Source organism: Pseudophryne corroboree, chromosome 6, assembly GCF_028390025.1.
Source record: "Pseudophryne corroboree isolate aPseCor3 chromosome 6, aPseCor3.hap2, whole genome shotgun sequence".
NCBI classification, from domain to species: domain Eukaryota; kingdom Metazoa; phylum Chordata; class Amphibia; order Anura; family Myobatrachidae; genus Pseudophryne; species Pseudophryne corroboree.
Genome location: NC_086449.1, coordinates 88,105,360 through 88,126,372, shown reverse-complemented (window position 1 = coordinate 88,126,372; position 21,013 = coordinate 88,105,360). Strand labels below are relative to the sequence as shown.

The window sequence follows — 21,013 nt, the reverse complement described above, 5'->3', positions numbered from 1 at the left end:
TCTTAGAAACGAAAGGTTACAGATTACATTATTATACCTTTAGAACAATCTACTGAGCTTGTGGAAAAGTTTATGAAGCAGCAGTGACACCTACAGTAGTTTCCTCATGCATGTATTACATAGAGATCGGATACAATCAGCAACCCGGAATAAAACGCATTTATGTATATTCATATGTATTTATCTATAGTCCACTCCCCGGTGTATAACAGGAGACTGCCACGAGCAGCAGTGTAGAGTAATACTGGCGCATGGTTATAGCTCTCTCATAGAAGAGATGGGTGGCCCTGAAAAGGGCCTTTGTGTGCGGGTGATGGTATTAGATGCGCCTCAGTGTTCAGCCTCCGAAGCCATACAGAGTGCGGCCCTGGCGCTTGAGAGCATAGACCACATCCATAGCGGTGACAGTCTTCCTCTTGGCGTGCTCGGTGTAGGTGACGGCGTCCCGGATCACGTTCTCCAGAAACACCTTCAGCACCCCGCGGGTCTCCTCGTAGATGAGGCCGGAGATGCGCTTCACGCCTCCTCTCCGGGCCAGGCGGCGGATAGCAGGCTTGGTGATGCCCTGGATGTTATCCCGCAGCACCTTCCTGTGGCGCTTGGCGCCTCCTTTCCCGAGCCCCTTTCCGCCTTTACCTCTGCCAGACATGTTCCTTCCTGATCACAGCTGCAACTACAACACACAGAGAAATCTTTGACTCTGACTGTATGACACTGCCTGACTACAACCTGTAGTAGTATAGAAACTACGTATGTTGATGTCACTTATATACACTGCCGGCTGTGCTGTGATTGGCTGCAGAGAGTGATGCGTCCTGCGCTCCTATTGGCGGAATGGTAAGCCCTATAATCTCTTCCCTGTCTCAGTGTACGGGGGATCTGTTCTCACCTTGTGTTTCCGTAGCGCAGAAAAACAGTCTTTTATAGGGCATGAGGAGAGCGGAGAGCTGGCTCTCTGCACCACACTCGTACTTCTAGGTCTGCCCTAACTCTTTAGTATCATTGCTATCCTAGGGGTTGAGTAGGAGGCCAGGCATAGCCACTGGGAACTCACCCGCACTATGCTGGATCTGCCCGGCATGTAGCACATCTCTCCTTTACTGTGAGGCTAATATGTCCCACCGGGGCTTTTTTATCTCGTCCTGGCCCTGGAGATAATGGAGGTGTTCTGCGGCACACTCTGTGCAGAGCTGGAGGCGTTGTGAAACATAAAAGTGATGTGTGAGCTCATGTACACTCAGGAGGATAGCACAGGCAGGTTGCCTCACAAAGTATTGTCTAGAAGCTCTTGTTACTATGACAAGATTAATACCTAGCACAGCCAAGTACAGTTTATTCCTGCCTGGTAATGTTCTGCAGTATTATTTATGCTCCTATATATTTATGTAAGATAGATGTGCCAGTAAATGGGTATGGTGACCTGGTTGCATGTATTTGAGACTGCTATGAAACACACCTCCATCCAATTCGTTTTAGCTTAACCTGGGCTAGAAGCTCAGATCAGGCTGGGATGCCAAAAAGGTGCAAAACATACACAGGGTTCAATGTTAGGAGGATCCTACCACAGATGCAGGACCAGGGTGCCAGACATGTATTAAATAATGCTGCTATTGTTAGTCTTGGTGGGGCATGCAATTGTTTGAAAAGTCAGTTGGGTGTCTGTTTTCTCCTGTCTATTAGATAGGAAAAACACAGACACCCAAATAACTTTTTAAACATTTGAATTCCCCCCCTAGAAGTTGCTCACTCTTGTAGCTCCCACTCCACTCTCTGGTCAAGAATCAGTCTTTGAAGTATAGGATTGGTGACGCAAAATAGGAGGAACAAGGAAAAGAATAAGTTTAGATGGGAACAAAAGGGAGAGGGAGGGATGAGAGAAGATGGGAGGAATGGTTTTGATGGGGGGCAGTAGAGTTATAAGTAAAATGATGATAAAATGTGAAAGATAAAAAACAAACAAACCCTGAACATCTGCAAGTGAAACGACCAATAACTGGTCCAAAAATTAATTGTAAAATAGAGTATTAACCCACCTAACATCTCAATGTAGTGCTGTGAGGGAAAAAAGCAATCTTAAGTACCAGTGACGTGCGGTGAGGTCACTGGCTGGGGAGGCACTGGCAGCTAACACCACCACCCCGGCAAAAAAAACAAGTGTTGTGCCCCACCCATCACTAAAACCAGCACCAGGCAGAACCAGCCGGGGGCGGGGTAATGCCAGGGCTGTTTCTAGGGGCAGGCGAGCAGTGCAACCGCACTGGGCGCCCGCCGCGGCACTAACTGTGGCTCTCTGCTTCTCCCTCCTATTTCTACCCGAGTAACCCGCTCAGGGTCGGAGTTTCACGGAATGACGCGGTTGCGTCGTTACATCACAACGCAACCCCGTCACTCCGCAAAACTCCCCCCCCCCCCCTCCCCGAGCGGAGTACATAGGGGGATCCAAGTTAGGAAGAGGGAAAGGCCGGCGCGAGGAGCGACTGGTGAGGCAGGCCGAAGAGCGGTAATCGCCTCTGTAAGTATTCTCTCTCTCTCTCTCAATGTGTAAAATGGGGACACCTGCCGTAATGTGTGAAATGGGGACTCTTGCCTGCCGTAGTGTGGGGATTTAATGTATCAGGGGCATTGCGGTGTGTGACATAATATGGTGCAGGGGGCATTACTGTGTTGGGCTTAATATGGTAGAATATGTTTTTCCTGTGGTGGTCGTGATCTGTTGGAGCAGGGTAAAAAACTGGATTGTGAGGTAGTCTCTTCAGACGAGGCCATGCCCATTTAAATGAGGCCACACCCTTTTCGGGTGCGCACGCAAGTTTTTTTTTTATAATCTAGGTGTGGGGGGGGCACATTTTTTTATGTCATGAGGGGCGCATTTTTAAATCTCGCACTGGGAGCCACATTGGCTAGAAACAGCCCTGGGTAATGCCATAGCAGGGGAGACACTCAGTGTGGGGTCCCCCTGCCACAACATTAATCACCCCCCAAGCTAGTCAGCCCAGGGCTGGAATTCCTCGGAAAGGGGGCTCCTCCCGAGCAACAACCAGCACTGGGCTGATAGCCCAGTGCTATGCCCCGCACCCCTGGTTGCGGCGGATGCGGGGTTCATTGTATGTTAATATTGTTCTTTACAGGCGACCTACAGGTCCCAGGAAGCCTGCCCCAGCATGCTGGCACTTGGAGAACCACAAGTGCCAGCATGCCTGGACATAAAGGGCCCACTGGCACCCGTAGTCCGCCTGTAAAGAAAATATTAAAATAAAAACACAACACCTAATGTTTTATTATTTTATTGTGCAGGAACTTCACCTGCGGGCGGCAGCATTTAAGCTATTTTGCATGGCCACCGCCTTCCCAGGGCTTCCGGCATCTTCACCTGGGGGGCGCCGCCTCCCCAGGGCTTCCGACGTCTTCACCTGGGAGGCGATGGCCTTTAAGCTCTTTTGCATGGCCGCCGCCTTCCCCAGGGTTTCCAGCGTCTTCACCTGGTGGGTCGCGGTTGCTAAGCTCTTTTGCATAGCCGCCGCCCATCCAGGACTTCAGCCGTCTTCTTTCTTCAGGCGCTCTAAACAGCTCCTCCTCCACCGTCGGACTGACAGCCTCTCCCTCTTGCTGACTTGTATAAGGGGGCGATGACATGGCGAGCCGTGATTGGCTCTCGGAGGCCATCTAGAATTTCAGAAATTATGCTGAGGTGCCATTTTTGAAACTGGTACAGCTCCGCTGCCAAACTCTGGTACAGGTAAAATCCCGTCGCCCGCACCACCGCCGCATCCCGCCACTCGCACCTCCTCCGCCACCATCGCCCACACAGTGATTGACAGCGGATCCAGTGACGGATCCGCCGGCCAATCACTGTGGCCTCACTGACAGGGGAGTGCTTTCATAGGTTGAAAGCACGTCCCTATATGTTTCCCATGTTATTTCAATAGGCTTTTCCTGCCCGTTGCTAGGCCCAGCCCGCACACGCCCCCTGCTCCCATATCTTTCCCCATTGACAACGGGAGGCACCAAGATCGGTGCCTCCCAACCCCACTTTCAGAGGATTAGGGATTAGAATAATATAAAGAGGATGCATATGACACAGAATATGTCTCATATGCATCTTCTTTGTATTATTTTAATCATTAATGACAGCTGAAGCAGCGACCAGTGACGTCCAGCCTAGATGTGCCCTCGAGTAATTCCTGGAGCCATGTTGGGAGGAGAGCGAGGCTCAGCGTAGAGGAATGGAGGGCAGGAAGTAGGGTTTGGACAACTCCAGGTAGCCGCCATGAGAGCCTGTCCAACCAGGAACATCTGGAAGATATGATCTCCCCCGGGGACCCAACCCGTGATGGCAAGACAGAATCGTGGTGCGGTACACAGGGAGTAGGCATAGAAACTGTAGATCAGGTTAGGGGACCAGGTATCAGGACCTGGGATATGGCAAAGGAATTTTGAAGCCCAAACAAAGTTAAAGAGCTAACACACTCAATGAGCTGGAAAGGTCACATCTGGATCCCTCTTGCTATGCATTTAAAAAAATGATTACATGTATTTCAAGATAACATACATTATTCTACCATTTTGACTTGTTGAATGTAAAAATTCTGACCATGTTAACATGCTGCCTGAACATATTGACTACACACCCTTTGGAAAAGTTTGACTAGGAGTTACAACTCCTCTTTCACTGTACTATACTCTATATTGGGACTGTATACTCAAAGAATCCACTCTGCAGATCTTTGCACCAATCAAAAGCAGGTTTAAATTATGCTTGGGACCTATCTTTCTGGCAAATTAGTTATTGGTAAGTAAAGGAGACCGGGGCAGTGCAAAATTGGCTTACAGTGCCTCCATTTATCACACAATTATAACCCATAACCATATTAATGCCTTCATGAATGCAGCCAGACCGTGATTGACTGTCAGCATGCTGATTCGTGGATTGCTTGAGCTTTTCAGTAATTAGTGGTCTGGCAGCCATTTAATGTATGGACGCATGTGGAGAGTAGAAGCAGGAAGGGTAATTATTATTATGGGATATTTTTAGTTTATTCTCTCCCGGCATGTTATCCTGTATATGAGTTTGATATGTGGCCCAAGTTTATTTGTTTGGTCACGGCTTTTAATGCTGCCATTACAGTCTGTTTGGATGAAATAATGTTTCAAACAGTATTGAATTTCTGCTTAAGTGTGTCAACCACTATTGCATGAAGTCCCTCGTTTTTACTATAATTTCTTACATATAATCAGGGGTTAAAGTGAGCCAAAACGGGAGGAACTTTGTTCCGTCAGTTCCACTTGGAGACGGAAAGCAGTTCTGTCTCCTCCGTCTCACCTAACTCGCTGAGTGCCACCGCCTCATGGAGATTCCAGGTGCATGCTGAGATTGTGTAACCAGTGGGCTCCCGGCTCTTTCTCTCCACAGCGGCAGCTGGAGGCAGGAGCTCACTACTGAGCTCCGGGTTCCGGCTCTGTCAGTGTATGCTATGGGAGAGACGTCATAATGTCTCATAGTGCTGAGGAGCGGACGCCAGAAGGACCACAGCGGTCGGACGCGGGAGAGGGGCTTGATGAGTATGGTGGGTTTTTTGTTTTACATACAGTATGTGTGTGTATCTACTGTGGGCAAGCTACAGGGGGGCTAACTACTGGGGCAAACTACAAGGGGGCAAACTACTGTGGGGTTGAATAAATACAAGACACAAGCTACTGGGGGCAAACTATTGGGGGCAAAGTACAAGGGCGCTAACTACTGGGGGAAAACTACAAAGGAACAAACTATTGGGGGGGGGGCTAAATATAAGGAGGCAAGCTACTGGGGGCAAACTTTATAGGAGGCAAGCTACTGGAGGCAAGCTACTGGGGGCAAGCTACTGGGGGGTTGACTACTGGGGGCAAAACTGCAAGGGGGCAAACTACTTGGGGGCTAAATACAAGGGGGCAAACAACAAGGGTGAAATCTACTGGGGGCAATCTACAAAGGGCAAAGCTACTGGGGGCAAACTACAAGGGGGCAAACTACTGGGGGGGCTAAATACAAGGGGGCAAGCTACTGGGGCAAACTACAAGTGAGCAAGCTACTGGGGCAAACTACAAGGGAGCAAGCTACTGGGGCAAACTACAAGAGGGCAAACTACTGGGGGCTAAATACAAGGAGGCAAACTGCAAGGGGGCAAGCTACTGGCGGCAAACTACAATTGGTCAAGCTACTGGGACAAACTACAAGGGGGCAAGCTAGTGGGGGCACACTACAAGGGGGCAATCTACTAGGTGGGCTAAATACTGGGGGCAAACTACAAGGTGGGCAATCTGCAAGGGAGCATACTACTGGGGGGCTAAATACAAGGGGGCAAGCTACTGGGCAAACTACAAGGGAGCAAGCTAATGGGGGCCAACTACTGGGGGGCAGACTACAATGTGGCAAATTACTGGGGTGGGCTAAATACAAGGGGGAAAACTACAAGGGGACAAGCTACTGGGGGCAAACTACAAGGGGTAAAGCTACTGGGGGCAAAGTACAAGGGGGCAAAATATAATGGGGCAAAGTACTGGAGGGCTAAATACAAGGGGGCAAGCTACGGGGGGAAACTATTAGGAGGCAAACTACATGGGGATAACTACTAGGGGAAAACTACTGGGGGGCTAAATATAAGGGGCAAGCTACTGGGGACAAACTACAAAGGGGCAAGCTACTGGGGGGCTAAGTACTGGGGCACACTACTGGGGGACTAAATACAAGGGGGAGGCTACTGGGGCAAACTACATGGGTGCAAGCTACTGGGGCAAACTTCAAGGTAGCAAGCTACTGGGGGCAAACTACAAGGGGGAAAGCTACTGGGTGCAATCTACATGGGGGCAAACTACTGGAGGGCTAAATACAAGGGGCAAGCTACTAGGGGCAAACTATTAGGAGGCAAACTACATGGTGGATAACTACTGGGGGAAAACTACAACGGGGCAAACTACTGGGGGGCTAAATATAAGGGGCAAGCTACTGGGGACAAACTACAAAGGGGCAAGCTTCTGGGGGGCTAAATACAAGGGGGAAGCTACTGGTGGCAAACTACATGGGGGCAAGCTATTGGGGCAAACTACAAGGGAGCAAGCTACTGAGGGCTAACTATTGGGGGCAAACTACTGGTGGGCTAAATACAAGGGTGCAAGCTAATGGGGACAAACTATAAGGAGGCAAGCTACTGGGAGCTAACTACTGGGGTCAAACTACAAGGGGGCAAACTACTGGGGGGTTAAATATAAGGGGAAATGTACTGGGGGATAAGTACTCGGGCAAACTACTAGTGGGCTTAGTACAAGGGGGGAGCTACTGGGGCAAACTACATGGGGGCAAGCTACTGGGGGCAAATTACAAGAGGGCTAACTACTGGGGGCAAACTAAAGGGGCACATTAGTACCAGGGGCATTACTACTAGGGCACATTACTACTGGGGACATCACTTTTGGGGGCATAACTACAGGGGCAATACTATTGGGGGGCATAGCTACAGTGATTAAACTACTGGGAGCATTTCTACAAGGTGGCATTACTACTGGGGGCATTGTCACTGGGGGCTAAACTACATGGGGCAAACTACATGAGGACTAAACTACAGATGCTAAACTGCTGGGGGCTTTACAACTGGGAGGCTAAACTAAAGGGGGGGGGGGGTAAACTACTGGTATCATAACTGCAGGGGCATTACCACTGGGGTCTAAACTACTGGGGGCATAACTACTGGGGCTAAACTACAGGGGGCTAAATGACTGGTGCATTACTACAGGCAACATTACTACTGGGGTCAATAATACACAGGGGCATTACCATTAAGGGCATTACTAATAGGGGCACTACTAATGAGGGCATTGTAAAGGGGGCACTTTATAAGGGGCATCACTCCTGAGGACATAAGGGGCACTACTACTAGGGGTATTGCATATGGGGCACCACTACTATGGTATCTATATAAGGGGCACTACTACTGGGGGCATTGCATAAAGGGCACCACTACTATGGGCTCTATATAAGGGGCACTACATATAGTTGTCAATAGGTATGAAACCATTATTTCAGCTGGTTCATTATAATGTGCACTGCTTAATATAGAATACAGGTTGAACCCGATGGGGTTTTTGCCTCTTTTCAGCCTCATTAACTATGTTACTATGTTACTACCACTGTGGACACTACCAGTACAGTGGACATTGCATAAAGAGCAATACTACTGTGGGCATTGTATAAGGGGTGCTACTGCTGTGGGCATTGTGTGTTATGGGGTGCTACTACTGTGAGCATTATGGGAGTCATTCCGTGTTGATCGTTCGCTGCCAATTTTTGCTGCGCAGCGATCAGATGAAAAAACGGCACTTCTGCGCATGCCCCAGGAAATGTGCACGCGTGACATACAGGTAAAAAGCCCTTTGTGGTTGTGCTCATGTTCTAGCAAAGTTTTTGTTCGCACTGGCGGCCGCTAGAAGATTGACAGGAAGGGAGCGTTACTGGGTGTTAACTGACCATTTTCAGGGAGTGTTTGCAAAAAAGGAGGCGTGTCTGATAAAATGCAGGCGTGGCTGGGCGTTCGCTGGGCGTGTGTATGACGTCAAATCCGGACACGAATAGGCTGAAGTGCTCGCAAGCGCTGAGTAGGTTCAGAGCTACTCTGAAACTGCACAAACTGTTTTTGTAGAGCTCGGCTGCACATGCGTTTGCACTTCTGCTAAGCTAAAATACACTCCCCAGTGGGCGGCGGCATAGTGTTTGCATGGCTGCTAAAGCTAGCTAGCCAGCAATAAACTCGTAATGACCCCCTATGTGTATTAGGGGTGCTACTTGTGTGGGCATTATTACTGTTGTGTGACCACGCCCCTTTCTTTTTGAGACTACGCCCCTTTTTTTGGGGGGGGAGCACAATACCTTCATTGCATGGGTGCCAGGAGGGGGGGGGGGGGGGGGGGTAGTTCCACCTCCTCTCTAAGACCACTTTAAGCACTGCATATAATTATCCCTGCACCCGTTTTCCATCCTGCAGTAACACCACCTCTCTGTCCCCATGCTATAAGAAAGCTGTCTGCGAGAAGTCTGGCCCTAAAACCTCATCATCACTGCTAAAACCTCTTCTCTCTATCACTGGCATTTTATCTCGCACTGATAATCCATTTCCATCTACAATGGCACCCTTACTTCTGCTCTGGACCCTGTTGGACTGGATGTCACTTCACACAGGTCACAAAACTGTGACTCAGCTTTGGTATTCCAAATGCACCAGATAAAACCAGAAAGATATCAAACATTGAACAACTCAAACATTGAATGTAAAGGTGCACCAAAGTAAGCCATTTCCAAAATAAAAAATGTAGTCCTTTGCAAGACATTTCAAAATGGAAAGCACATAAGCACACACATCATAGAACCTGGATCATAGAACAGACATTCCAGAACACTATTGCAGTTCCACAAACTACTAGATGCCTGTTTAAAGCCTCTGGCCACAGCATTCAAATGCTGAGAATTTTGTGGAACTAGAAAATATTCCATTGAAGTATTTCACAATGTCTGATGGATCACAATGCACAGACAAAAGTCACGGGGCCAGGTAGGATGCCTGTCAGACGGCTTGTAGATGTGTGCCAGACAGAGGCGGAACTACACCCAGTGCAACCAGTGCGTTGCAATGGGGCCCGCCACTGTCCAGGGGCCCAAAGCATGTAATGAGTCAAACTGACTCATTACATGCCGCTGTGTGCTGCGGGCAACAGCTGCCCGCAGCACACAGCCGACCGGACAGGAGAGAAGAACAGCGCAGCGGCACTGGGGAGAAGGAGAAGGAGGGAGGTGGAGGAGGGAGCCGCAGCAGCGCTTTACTACTGGTTGAGGCACTGCTGCTGCTGGCCCTCTGCTTCACTATAGGCTGTCTTCCGAGAACAGCCTATAGTAAAGCAGAGGGGCAGCAGCAGCGGTATCCGGACTCCAGGTCGACAGCACAAAGGTTGACACACTTTAGGTCGACGCCAATTTGTCGACACACCTTAGGTCGACATGGTCAAAAGGTCGACAGGAACAAGGTCAACATGGAAAAGGGTCGACATGAGTTTTTCACGATTTTTTTCTTTTTTTGAACCTTTTCATACTTAACGATCCACGTGGACTACGATTGGAACGGTAAAGTGTGCCGAGCGAAGCGGTAGCAGAGCGAAGGCACCATGCCCGAAGCATGGCAAGCGCAGCGAGCCATGCGAGGGGACGCGGTGCACTAATTCGGGTTCCCGGTCACTCTACGAGGAAAACGACACCAAAAAAACATAAAAATCTCATGTCGACCTTTTTCCATGTCGACCTTGTTCCTGTCGACCTTTTGACCATGTCGACATTTTGTCCATGTCGACCTAAGGTGTGTTGACCAATTGGCATCGGCCTAAAGTGTGTCGACCTTTGTGCTGTCGACCCTGAGTCCCAGACCCGCAGCAGCAGCGCCTCCACCAATAACACAGCGCTGCTGCGGCTCCCTCCTCCACCTCCCTCCTCCTACTTCTCTCCTGCCCGGGAATCGTGACCAGAAGCTGCACCGAGGAGCCTGAGCCAGCGGAGAGGGTAAGTATAATTATTTCTTTCTTTCTTTCTTTCTTTCTTTCTTTCTTTCTTCAAAAAGGGGGACTGTCTGCCGCAATATGTAAAAATAGGTAATCTGCCTGCCGCAATGTGTAAAAAGGGGGAATCTGCCTGCCGTAATGTATAAAAAGGGGGAATTTGCTTGCCGCTATGTGTAAAAAGGGGGAATCTGCTTGCCGCAATGTGTAAAAAGGGGAATCTGCTTGCCGTATTGTGTAAAAAGGGGGAATCTGCCTTACATAATGTGTAAAAAGGGGCAATCTGCCTGACATAATGTGTAAAAAGGGGGAATTTGCCTGCCGTAATGTGTAAAAAGGGGGAATCTGCCTGCCGCAATGTGTAAAAAGGGGGATGCTGTCTGCTGTAATGTGTAACAAGAGCACGCTGTCTGTCGTAATGTGTAACAAGGGGACGCTGTCTGCCGTTATGTGTAAAAAAGACACGCTGTCTGCCATTATGTGTAAAAAGTGTACGCTGCCTGCCGCTATGTTTAACAAGGGCACGCTGTCTGCCATTATGTGTAAAAAGTGTACGCTGTCTGCCGCTATGTGTAACAAGGGCACGCTGTCTGCTGTTATGTGTAAAAAGGGGATGCTGTCTGCCGTTATGTGTAAAAAGGGGGACGCTGTCTGCCGTAATGTGTAAAAAGAGGAATCTGTCCGCCGTAAGTTGTAAAAGGGTCTCTACCTGGTATAGTGGTGCTACTGTGCAGCATAATTTGAATAATGGAGACTACTGTGCACCATTTTATGAATTGGTATTATTTTGTGGCCACACCCCTTCCCCACAAAGCCACGCCAGTATGTATTTTTGCGCGCGCCTACGGCGCGCACTGCCCCTGTTCTGCATCTAGTGGTGGGGCTCCGATGCCGTTTCTTGCACATAGTGCTAAAATGCCTAGTACGCACTGTTGCTAGGTATCCATTTCTCTGGCCCTGAGCAGGTCCCCCTCACCAGATCCTCTCCAGGGGTGAGGAGGTGGACTTGGATGGGATGGGGGGCCCAAAGCATTTTGTCGCACCTGGGCCCACCGCTCGCTAGTTCTGCCACTGGTGCAAGAGGTGGAGCTCATGCAAATTGTGCCTCCAGCTAGCAAGTGACAAACACAAGACTGTTCCTGCTTGTCTCTTAGGCAGATAGGAGTCGGTGTGCAAAATCCAAACAGGGCATTAGAAGGGACTGGCAAGCAGGCAGGTAGGCCGCTGATGCTTTTGGCTAAGATCAAGTGTAGTACTGTATCTGTTCTCATAAATTTAATCTCTGATACGCCCACTATCTGGAGGCCATATATTAAATAGATTTTTAGAACAGGGAGATGGGAAAAGAGCTTGCTATGTCCACTCTATGCTTTAACCACATATTGCAGTACTTCCACGACCAGTGCACCTTTCCTGTAATCCAAAAATAGACAATTGCTGCTTTTTATCTTTAAGTGTGCTTGCATGCCCATTTTGCAATGTCTCGCACAACCTAAATTTGTCTGTCCCCAGTGCTGCTTGTGCAGTGGTGACGGGTGTCCAGTGCTGGGACCATGTATTGGTTCCCTGCACCGGACCAGAAGCGGCCAATGGGAAGCACTGGATGCAGCATTTCAAATCCAGCACCAGCCAATCACGGACGGCCGTGGCGAGACAATTAGTGCTCGCCACTTCATGGGCCCCGCCCCCATGATGGCAGATGCCACCTAGACCTGGAGAAGTGTGGACGCCGCAGAGGAAGAGGAGCAGCGCAGCAGGCCACACGGAAAAGCGTGAAGTGTTCCTGAGTCAGCGGAAGAGGCCAGAAGACGCCGGGCACACCAAAGAAGATGTCCATTGTTGGCTGGACGTGGAGAAGAGGTGATGGCGCTGCTGGCCAGGATGGGACAGTGGCAGAAGAGTGAAGGACCACACCGGAGAGGTCACCAAGGATGGAAACCAAAAGATCTGACGAAGCTCCTCCCGGTGCCTCTCCCACCGGGACTGGTAGGCCCTTGGAGATGGCATCTGTCACCCTCCCCTCTCCTCCCTAGTCCATCAGGGATCGGACATTAGGCCCGTGGGGGATAAGTCAGGCCTCAGGCCTGTGGGCGCAGTAGGCAGGCACTAGGCACGGGGCCAATAGCAGGCATTAGACCTGTGCCTGTAATAGAGGGCATTAGGCCCTAGTGTAAGTGTGGCCCATTAGGGAATATGGTGACCCTGGGCATTAGGCTCAGGTCACCCAGCAGGCCCCATGATAGGCCGGCACCAGGCTACATAAACGTTGGAAAAGGTTGACTTGGAGTTACAACTCCTCTTTTAGTGTACTATACTCTATATTAGGACTGTATAATCAAATAATTCACTCAGTCTGCATCTCTTTGCACCAACCAAAAGCAGGTTTAAATTATGCTTGATACCTACCTTGCTGGCAAAATAGATATTGTTAAGTAAAGGAGACTGTGACAGTGTAAAATTACCTTACAGTGCCTCCATTTATCACACAATAATAACAAATAACCATAATAATGCCTCCATGAATGCAGCCAGACGGTGTAATGACTGTCAGCATGCTGATTGGTGGATTGCTTGAGTTTTTCACCAATAAGAGTGCTGACAGCCATTTAATGTATGGACACATGTGGAGAGTAGATGCAGGAAGGGTAATTATTATTATGGTTTTTTTTTTAATTTATTCTCTCCTGGCATGCTATCCTGTAAATAAGCTTGAGTTGTGGCCTCAGTTTATTTGTGTGGTCACGGCTTACCATACTGCCATTAAGTCGGCCCTGGTTGCAGTTGCCACTACTGCCATTACAGTCTGTTTGGATGAAATTATGTTTTAAACAGTCTTGAATTTCTGCTTAAGTGTGTCCAACCACTATTGCATGAAGTCCCTCTTTTTTACTATAATTTTCTAGCATATAATTATCCCTGCACCCATTCTCCATCCTGCAGTAACACCACCTCTCTGCCCCCATCCTATAAGAAAGCTGTCTGTAAGAAGTCTGGCTCTAAAACCTCATCATCACTGCTAAAAATTCTTCTCTCTACCACTGCCATTGTATCTCGCCCTGATAACCATTTCCATCTACAATGGCACCCTTACTTCTGCTCTGGACTCTTTTGGACTGGATGTCACTTCACACAAGTTGCAAAACTGTGACTCAGCTCTGACATTTCAAATGCACCAAACGAAACCAGAAAGATGTGGGGTGGGGGTGGAGGGGACCTGGACTGCACTGCACATCCTATTACTAAAGATATCAAGAGGTGCTATCATGCTGAGGCTTCTAATACTATCAGTGTCGGACTGGGGCATGAAGGGCCCACCGGAGGTGCAGGAGGTAGGGGCCCATGTTTTGGGGGTGGCCAGTCTCCAGATGGGGTTAGCCAGCTGCCACGGAGGCTTGACTAAATATTAGAGAGTGCATAGTCTGGGCCCCTTGATAAATATATACTTTACAGTTTAATTATAAGCATATAGTATAAGTATTATACATATGTATAATTCAAGTGTACAGTCTGGAATTTGATCACTAGAGGAGGAGGTGGGCCCCCAGGCAGTGGGGCCCAATGGTGGTTTCCCCTGTGCCCCTATGGGCCAGTCCAACCCTGAATACTATGCTGGAGGAAGAGAGATCCAGATGCACACTCTTAGCACTAAGAACACTGATAGTAAAAATAATTTAAATAAACCCTCACAATTAACATGGAGTATAATTGAAGTTCTTAGCACACATTTGGGCAAATATGCGGGCCCATGTACCGCGGCCAGGTGACTTCATCACATGGGTCCCTAACATTCCTGATACTATCACACTATACATTTATTCAAGACTTACCTCTAAATAGGGCCTTATCAGTGTGTGATCTGAAATGCAGGAATCCAGCTAATTAAACACCTGAGGGTGAATGGGAGGAGTGCCAATAGCACTGAGCATGATATCAAGATACCTAAAGATATCAAGAGGTGCTATCACTTCGGGCTCCATGCCTGACTTTGCTTGACACAAGGTTACTAAAGGGAGTAGTTGTTGACGTGGGTAGTGAAAGTACTATCCCTGGGCCTTACTTCTCCTCCTGACATCAAGGGTCCTTTAGCTACTTGTATGTAGCATAATCCTGCAGTAAATGGGTACCGGGTCGCATTGACCTGGCTTACCCGTTTACACTGCACCATGACCAGGGTCCTTCCTGGTACCAATCCCTTACAGACCTGAGCCAGAAATGCTATCAAGACTTTTAATCTTTCTTAAATAAAGTGCATAGTCTGGGTGCAAATACAAGGGGAAAAGCGGTGCACTCACTACTGATATTTCCACCAAGAGAATTTGTAGTGTAATCCCAATTACTAAACAGATGTAGCCCTGTATTTTCTACATGAACATTCTATGTTTAGTTTGTGGCCTAAGGTGATACTTTATTACATATTGTATCCACTAATGTTTCAACAGAATAGTAACAATTGTATAACACTATTTATTGTTTCCCATTTGTATCATATTGTCCCCAATTCATGCAGGTTTCATTCTCAATGCTAAAGCTACTCACAATATGACAACTGATGCCTGCCATCTAAATGTATTCTTAATGCATTAATAATCAAATGATAAACCTGTCATTCTGAATCTTACATTATATGCAGATCTATTGATCTATGTTGTTTGTTACTATAATTATTTAGGAGTATTGCACAATGTTGGTGTCTCAGGCCTTGCACCTGTAGTCGCACACTTGTACACAAGGGGAATGGCGGCCTTACACATAGAAACATAGAATTTGATGGCACATAAACTCTTGGCTCATCTAGTCTACCCTTTCTAATGAGACAGAAGGGGTGCCGGTTGATGAGACAGAAGGGGTGCCGGTTGATGAGACAGAAGGGATACCGGTTGATGAGACAGAAGGGGTATCGACTGATGAGACAGAAGGGGTGCCGGCTAATGAGGCAGAAAGGGTGCCTGATGATGAGTCTGAAGGGCTGCTGGCTGATGAGTCTGAAGGGCTGCTGGCTGATGAGTCTGAAGGGGTGCCGGATGATGAGACAGAAGGGGTGCCTGATGATGAGACAGAAGGGCTGCTGGCTGATGAGTCTGAAGGGCTGCTGGCTGATGAGACAGAAGGGGTGCCGGCTGATGAGACAGAAGGGTGCCGGCTGATGAGACAGAAGGGGTGCCGGCTGATTAGACAGATGGGTGAGTAGCAGAAAGAAAAGAAGGTGAATGTTAAGTGGTAAATTTACACTAACATCTAAAACAGAGTATTGGTGATGTTGCCCACAGCAACCAGTAAGATGCTGGCTATCATTTCTCTATTGCCTATTAGAAAATGATAGACAGCATCTGATTGGTTGCTATGGGCAACTTCACCAAATCTCTGGTTTAGAAGCTTTAGTAAATTTACCCCTAAGTCATGACGAGGAGCTCACTAGGGCTTGAGATGAGAGATAAAGCAGACAGAAGGGGTGTTGGCTGAGAGATCTAGAGATACAGAAAGGGACTGGATGGGGCTAGGGAAACAATGCAGGGCCATAGAGAAAGAAGGGTTGTGGCTGGAAAGACAGTAGAGTGATGACTGGTTAGACCGGGGAAGACTGGGTAGCTGGGGAGAAAAGTGTGTGTGTTGGGGGGGGGGGGGGGGGCTTTTGAGACAGAAAGATGTGGCCTGTCTGAGGATACAGAGTGGGAGGGGGGGGGGGGGGTTTGCTTGATGGTGAGAGAGATGGAGAGGGGCTGTCAGAGGAGAGAAAAGGGGGAGGTGATGGCTGGAGAGACAGAAGAGAGCTGACAGCAGCTAGATGGGCACTGGAGAGCTGGAGAGACAGAGGGCTGAGAGTAGTAATATCTGCTACACACCCTTTCTCAGCAGAGCTGTAGGCACACGACATGCCCTGTAGGGGGCACATTTGTGTCTAGTGACTATGTAATCCTGTGCGACTTACACATCACCTCTCCCTGTCTCTTTCATATGGGGTATGTGTTTGTGCTGATATATAATGTGCAGGGTTATCTAATTGCTTTATTTTAGTGAGATTCGCATTGTATGGCTGGAAGAACCGAGTACACAATGACCCGTGATTGTGCTGCTGGTCCCCACCTTTGTGTACTGTAAATCCTGTGCCCCCTCCCATCGTGTGGATCCTCTTCCTTCCCTACAGTACACCTCCAGTACAGGTTCTCACTCACACAGACTATCTGATCGTATGATGAAATCTGTACTACAGGCTATACCCAGGTATACAGGAAATGATGGTCACCCTGCAGTCTAGAGATGGACACGCAGGAGAAGCCTCAGGTCTCCGCAGAGACTGCTGACCATCACAGGCAAGTTCTCATTCACACCTAGAGAAGTGATATTTCAAAATGAGAAAGGGGGGATGGGAGGGAACCAGCAGCTCCATAGAGACAGTGATGTCATATTTACCATGTAATAGGGACACGCGTATCATTAGACACATGGACGCTGCTATTCAATCAGTGTATGGCCACCATTTATATTCTGCAACTACTGTAGGTATCAGTGGTGCTCCATAGACTTGCACAGGCTGTGCAGATTTTTCTAAAGGTGTAATAATGTTCTATTCTGGTGCGGGTTCTGTAATCGTGTTTCTATGATGTCTACATAGTATTAGCTACTGTAACTAGTATTGCTCAGATGAATAGGAGTAACTACAACAGGAGACAGACTGCTATGGGGATGTATAATTAGGTATCTGCATAAAACAAATGGTACCTTTTGGGCGCTGCTAGATAACAAGATCTGTTTTAATAGACCCACAGCTGTGAGGAGGAATGTGTGATCTCCTATAGATATAACCCTAAGGAAATCTTCAGAAGAAATCTACCATAAAAATAAGCGCTGGAAGGAAAAAAATAGAATATAAAAATTAATTCAATAAAATTATCAATTCTTTAAAATATCATTATTTCAAATCGGTGCCAACACCAAAATGAACTGTTTTGTCTTTTATATCGATTGATTTGATGTTTGCACCGGGTTGTTGTTGATTGTATAGTTTTACGCTCGCAACTCGACAGATTTTCGTCTTCTCGGCGCTGAGTTCCTTTTGTCAATTGAATGTAAGAAATCCCTGTTCTCATCAAAGACACAAAAAAAATCCTTGGTCTGGGGAGGGGAACTACTATATTTTGTGGAAGTGAAAAAATAATAGTAAAATATATCCTTCATATGGACTCAGAATTGAGAGGAATAACTCTGCTGTTGCCCCAGTAACATAGATCATTACATGATCATAGCACTATACTGTGTGATCACCGGGACATTACACCTCTAATACATTTATTTCGCCTTGACCAGGTCTCATGTAATAGCTGCAGAGTTGGAAGCTGAGCTGCAGCGGTATGAGCCGATGAGTTATAAGCGGAAATACATTACCGTATATATACACATTGTATCCAATGCCATGTTACAACCTACACAATGTGTACATTATTAACTAAAGAACTAAACTGACTTGGATACAACTGGCTGGTGTATTCCCAGCTCACACTGAAAAATAAATTGCGCAGTCCGGCTAAAGTGGTTAAATTATATATAAAACAATCAACGCCTTCTCATGTCGATTTTTGTAACAATTATCTGCTACTAGAAATGGCGGTTTTTTTCCCATAGTTCAAACGGTTATTTAAAACCAATCGGTGGAGGCGGCGTTATCCAATCAGGGTGCAGCACTGTGTATAAATAGGTTTGCATGTAGCCATTTCTCTCATTGTTATAGCTGTACAGTAGTATTTGCAGTTGCTTCTTGTGAAATATGGCCAGGACCAAGCAAACAGCGCGGAAGTCCACCGGCGGGAAAGCTCCCCGCAAACAGTTAGCCACCAAAGCCGCCCGGAAAAGTGCCCCAGCTACTGGCGGCGTGAAGAAGCCTCACCGCTACCGTCCCCGGGACTGTTGCTCTCAGAGAGATCCGCCGCTACCAAAAATCCACTGAACTGCTGATCCGCAAGCTGCCCTTCCAGCGTCTGGTGCGGGAGTTCGCCCAGGATTTCAAGACCGACCTGCGCTTCCAGAGCTCCGCCGTCATGGCCCTACAAGAGGCCAGCGAGGCTTATCTGGTGGGGCTGTTCGAGGACACCAACCTCTGCGCCATCCACGCCAAGAGGGTGACCATCATGCCCAAAGACATCCAGCTAGCCCGCAGAATCCGTTTTCTCATTGCGCCGTGTGATAAGATAGATCACTCGCACACAAAGCCGAGCTTAGGTAGGAAATCCCGGCTCTATACGATCAGTGCACGTCCCAGAAAAGCTGAAGGGGCCTCAATGGCAGAATGCAGTGATAGCAGAGGGAACATTTATGCGATCACTAGACTAAACCACAATTGGAAAGAGCGCCGGAAGTGAGAGCATCGTAACATTAGCAAATGATATAGCAGCTAAAGCTCATACATGTGTAATGTATAATACAGAATGATCCTGTTCCCTGCACCACAGTCTGTGAATGAAGTGTGGTTAATAAAAGCGCGGCTAGCGATACAGTAATGACAATGGTAGTACACACAGCTCTCCTGGGAAGACGTGGGTGGCTCTGAGAAGAGCCTTTGTGTTGTGTGTCGGGTACATATCGGATCTGTGGTGGAAGCTGCCAGCATCACGTTACTTGCTCTTGGCCGATTTGTGGCTCTCAGTCTTCTTGGGCAGCAGTACAGCCTGGATGTTGGGCAGAACGCCTCCCTGGGCGATGGTCACACCACCGAGCAGCTTATTGAGCTCTTCGTCGTTGCGTACAGCCAGCTGCAGGTGGCGGGGGATGATGCGGGTCTTCTTGTTGTCGCGGGCGGCGTTTCCGGCGAGCTCCAAAATCTCAGCCGTCAGATACTCCAGTACCGCAGCCAGATAGACCGGTGCACCGGCTCCCACTCGCTCGGCATAATTACCTTTCCTCAGCAGACGGTGAACTCGACCGACTGGGAACTGGAGACCGGCACGGGATGAGCGAGTCTTTGCCTTAGCACGGGTCTTGCCGCCTTGTTTCCCTCTTCCAGACATGCTTGTGAGGTTCAATGAGATAACAAAAAAAGACCTCTTTTTCAACAGAAACACTGAAAGAAATATCTCCAAAACATCCCCCTCCTCCTACATATATAATCAAAAGCGACATGCTGCTTGCTCTGTGATTGGTCTGCTTACAAGCTGACCAATTGCAGCTCAACTTCATCCACAGACCAATCCGCAAAAAGAAGGGTGGGGTTACGATGCGTACCAGTGTCACATGACACTTCTACCCAATAGTGTAGCTTGCATTGGTGATGCCTCGTTTGCATAAGATGCCTATAAATACAACAGATACACAGATTTTCTGCATTGTGCTGTAAAGAACCTCTAGAATGCCTGATCCAGCGAAGTCTGCTCCGGCGCCCAAGAAAGGCTCTAAGAAAGCGGTGACCAAGACACAGAAGAAGGATGGGAAGAAGCGTAGGAAGAGCAGGAAGGAGAGTTACGCCATTTATGTCTACAAGGTGCTGAAGCAGGTGCACCCTGACACCGGCATCTCTTCCAAGGCTATGGGCATCATGAACTCCTTTGTCAATGACATCTTTGAGCGCATTGCAGGGGAAGCTTCCCGCCTGGCTCATTACAACAAGCGCTCCACCATCACCTCCCGGGAGATCCAGACCGCCGTACGCCTGCTGCTGCCGGGAGAGCTGGCCAAGCACGCCGTGTCCGAGGGCACCAAGGCTGTTACCAAGTACACCAGCGCCAAGTAATCTCCCCCTTCTCTGACCCACATCAACACAAAGGCTCTTCTAAGAGCCACCCACCACCTCTCTAATCCGGCTGTGACTATGATGGTTTGTGCTGTGTCTACTTGGCTGGATCACAGTACCCCAGGCTGTATAGACTGAGTCTTGCAGTTTATAATTCTTGTTCCTTCAGAAACGGTTTCTCGATATTCCTTACATTAGAAAAGTTCCTTGTAGGTGCTGACAGAAAACAGCCATACTCTGCCCGTGTAGTTGTAGAACTGGAAAATTATTGGATCTGATTAAAATGTTACAAAGTCTCTTTTTACACTAACAATTGGTGCCAGTATTATGATCACTCTGCATCTCGGATACACACAGTTGGAGATAATTACTGCACGATGACCTGTGTCAGTCTATTCCTATAATTGCAGAAATAGCACCAGGGCGCAAACTCCGGTGTCACTGCGGTTCTATTGTTCCCAGTCAGTTTCATGAGAACAGGATCCATTTAGATGTATCAATGTGTTTAGTGATGACACCACGTGATTCCTGTGTAGGCACACCTGCTCTGAGTGCTCCTTATACTGGAATAACAGTAACACCGCTTCCAGGGTTATTTGTGCAGCAGTGACCTGGATAGAGACTCGGCTGAGTATAGTAGCTGCAGCGCTCAGGTTTATATTGAGCTGGCCCTATATACAATACCACATGCGGATAAATGGCGCATTATACAGTGATATAAAAGGGACCAACAGC

General features: G+C 48.1%; 3 protein-coding genes and 1 non-coding gene across 4 annotated transcripts; 2 read left to right on the top strand and 2 right to left on the bottom strand.

Moving 5' to 3' along the window:
* Positions 1-337: 337 nt before the first annotated feature.
* Positions 338-649, bottom strand: LOC134934330 (histone H4). Its single transcript, XM_063929788.1, has one exon. It carries the CDS (start codon positions 647-649, stop codon positions 338-340), a length of 312 nt encoding a protein of 103 aa, XP_063785858.1.
* An 11,134-nt stretch (positions 650-11,783) lies between these two features.
* LOC134938199 (U2 spliceosomal RNA) lies at positions 11,784-11,976 on the top strand. Its single transcript, XR_010180811.1, has one exon. It is a non-coding gene; the product is annotated as a U2 spliceosomal RNA (small nuclear RNA).
* A 7,115-nt stretch (positions 11,977-19,091) lies between these two features.
* On the bottom strand, positions 19,092-19,606 carry LOC134936406 (histone H2A type 1). Its single transcript, XM_063931438.1, has one exon. The coding sequence runs from the start codon at positions 19,557-19,559 to the stop codon at positions 19,167-19,169; it is 393 nt and encodes a 130-aa protein (XP_063787508.1). The 5' UTR covers positions 19,560-19,606; the 3' UTR covers positions 19,092-19,166.
* Positions 19,607-19,889: 283 nt separating this feature from the next.
* On the top strand, positions 19,890-20,940 carry LOC134936409 (histone H2B 1.1-like). Its single transcript, XM_063931440.1, has one exon. The coding sequence runs from the start codon at positions 19,898-19,900 to the stop codon at positions 20,276-20,278; it is 381 nt and encodes a 126-aa protein (XP_063787510.1). The 5' UTR covers positions 19,890-19,897; the 3' UTR covers positions 20,279-20,940.
* The last annotated feature ends 73 nt before the right edge of the window (positions 20,941-21,013 follow it).

What these genes read in the sequence shown, in the direction of transcription:
- LOC134934330 (XM_063929788.1), bottom strand. Translation starts at nt 649, where the DNA reads ATGTCTGGCAGAGGTAAAGGCGGAAAGGGGCTCGGGAAAGGAGGCGCC.
- LOC134936406 (XM_063931438.1), bottom strand. Translation starts at nt 19,559, where the DNA reads ATGTCTGGAAGAGGGAAACAAGGCGGCAAGACCCGTGCTAAGGCAAAG.
- LOC134936409 (XM_063931440.1), top strand. Translation starts at nt 19,898, where the DNA reads ATGCCTGATCCAGCGAAGTCTGCTCCGGCGCCCAAGAAAGGCTCTAAG.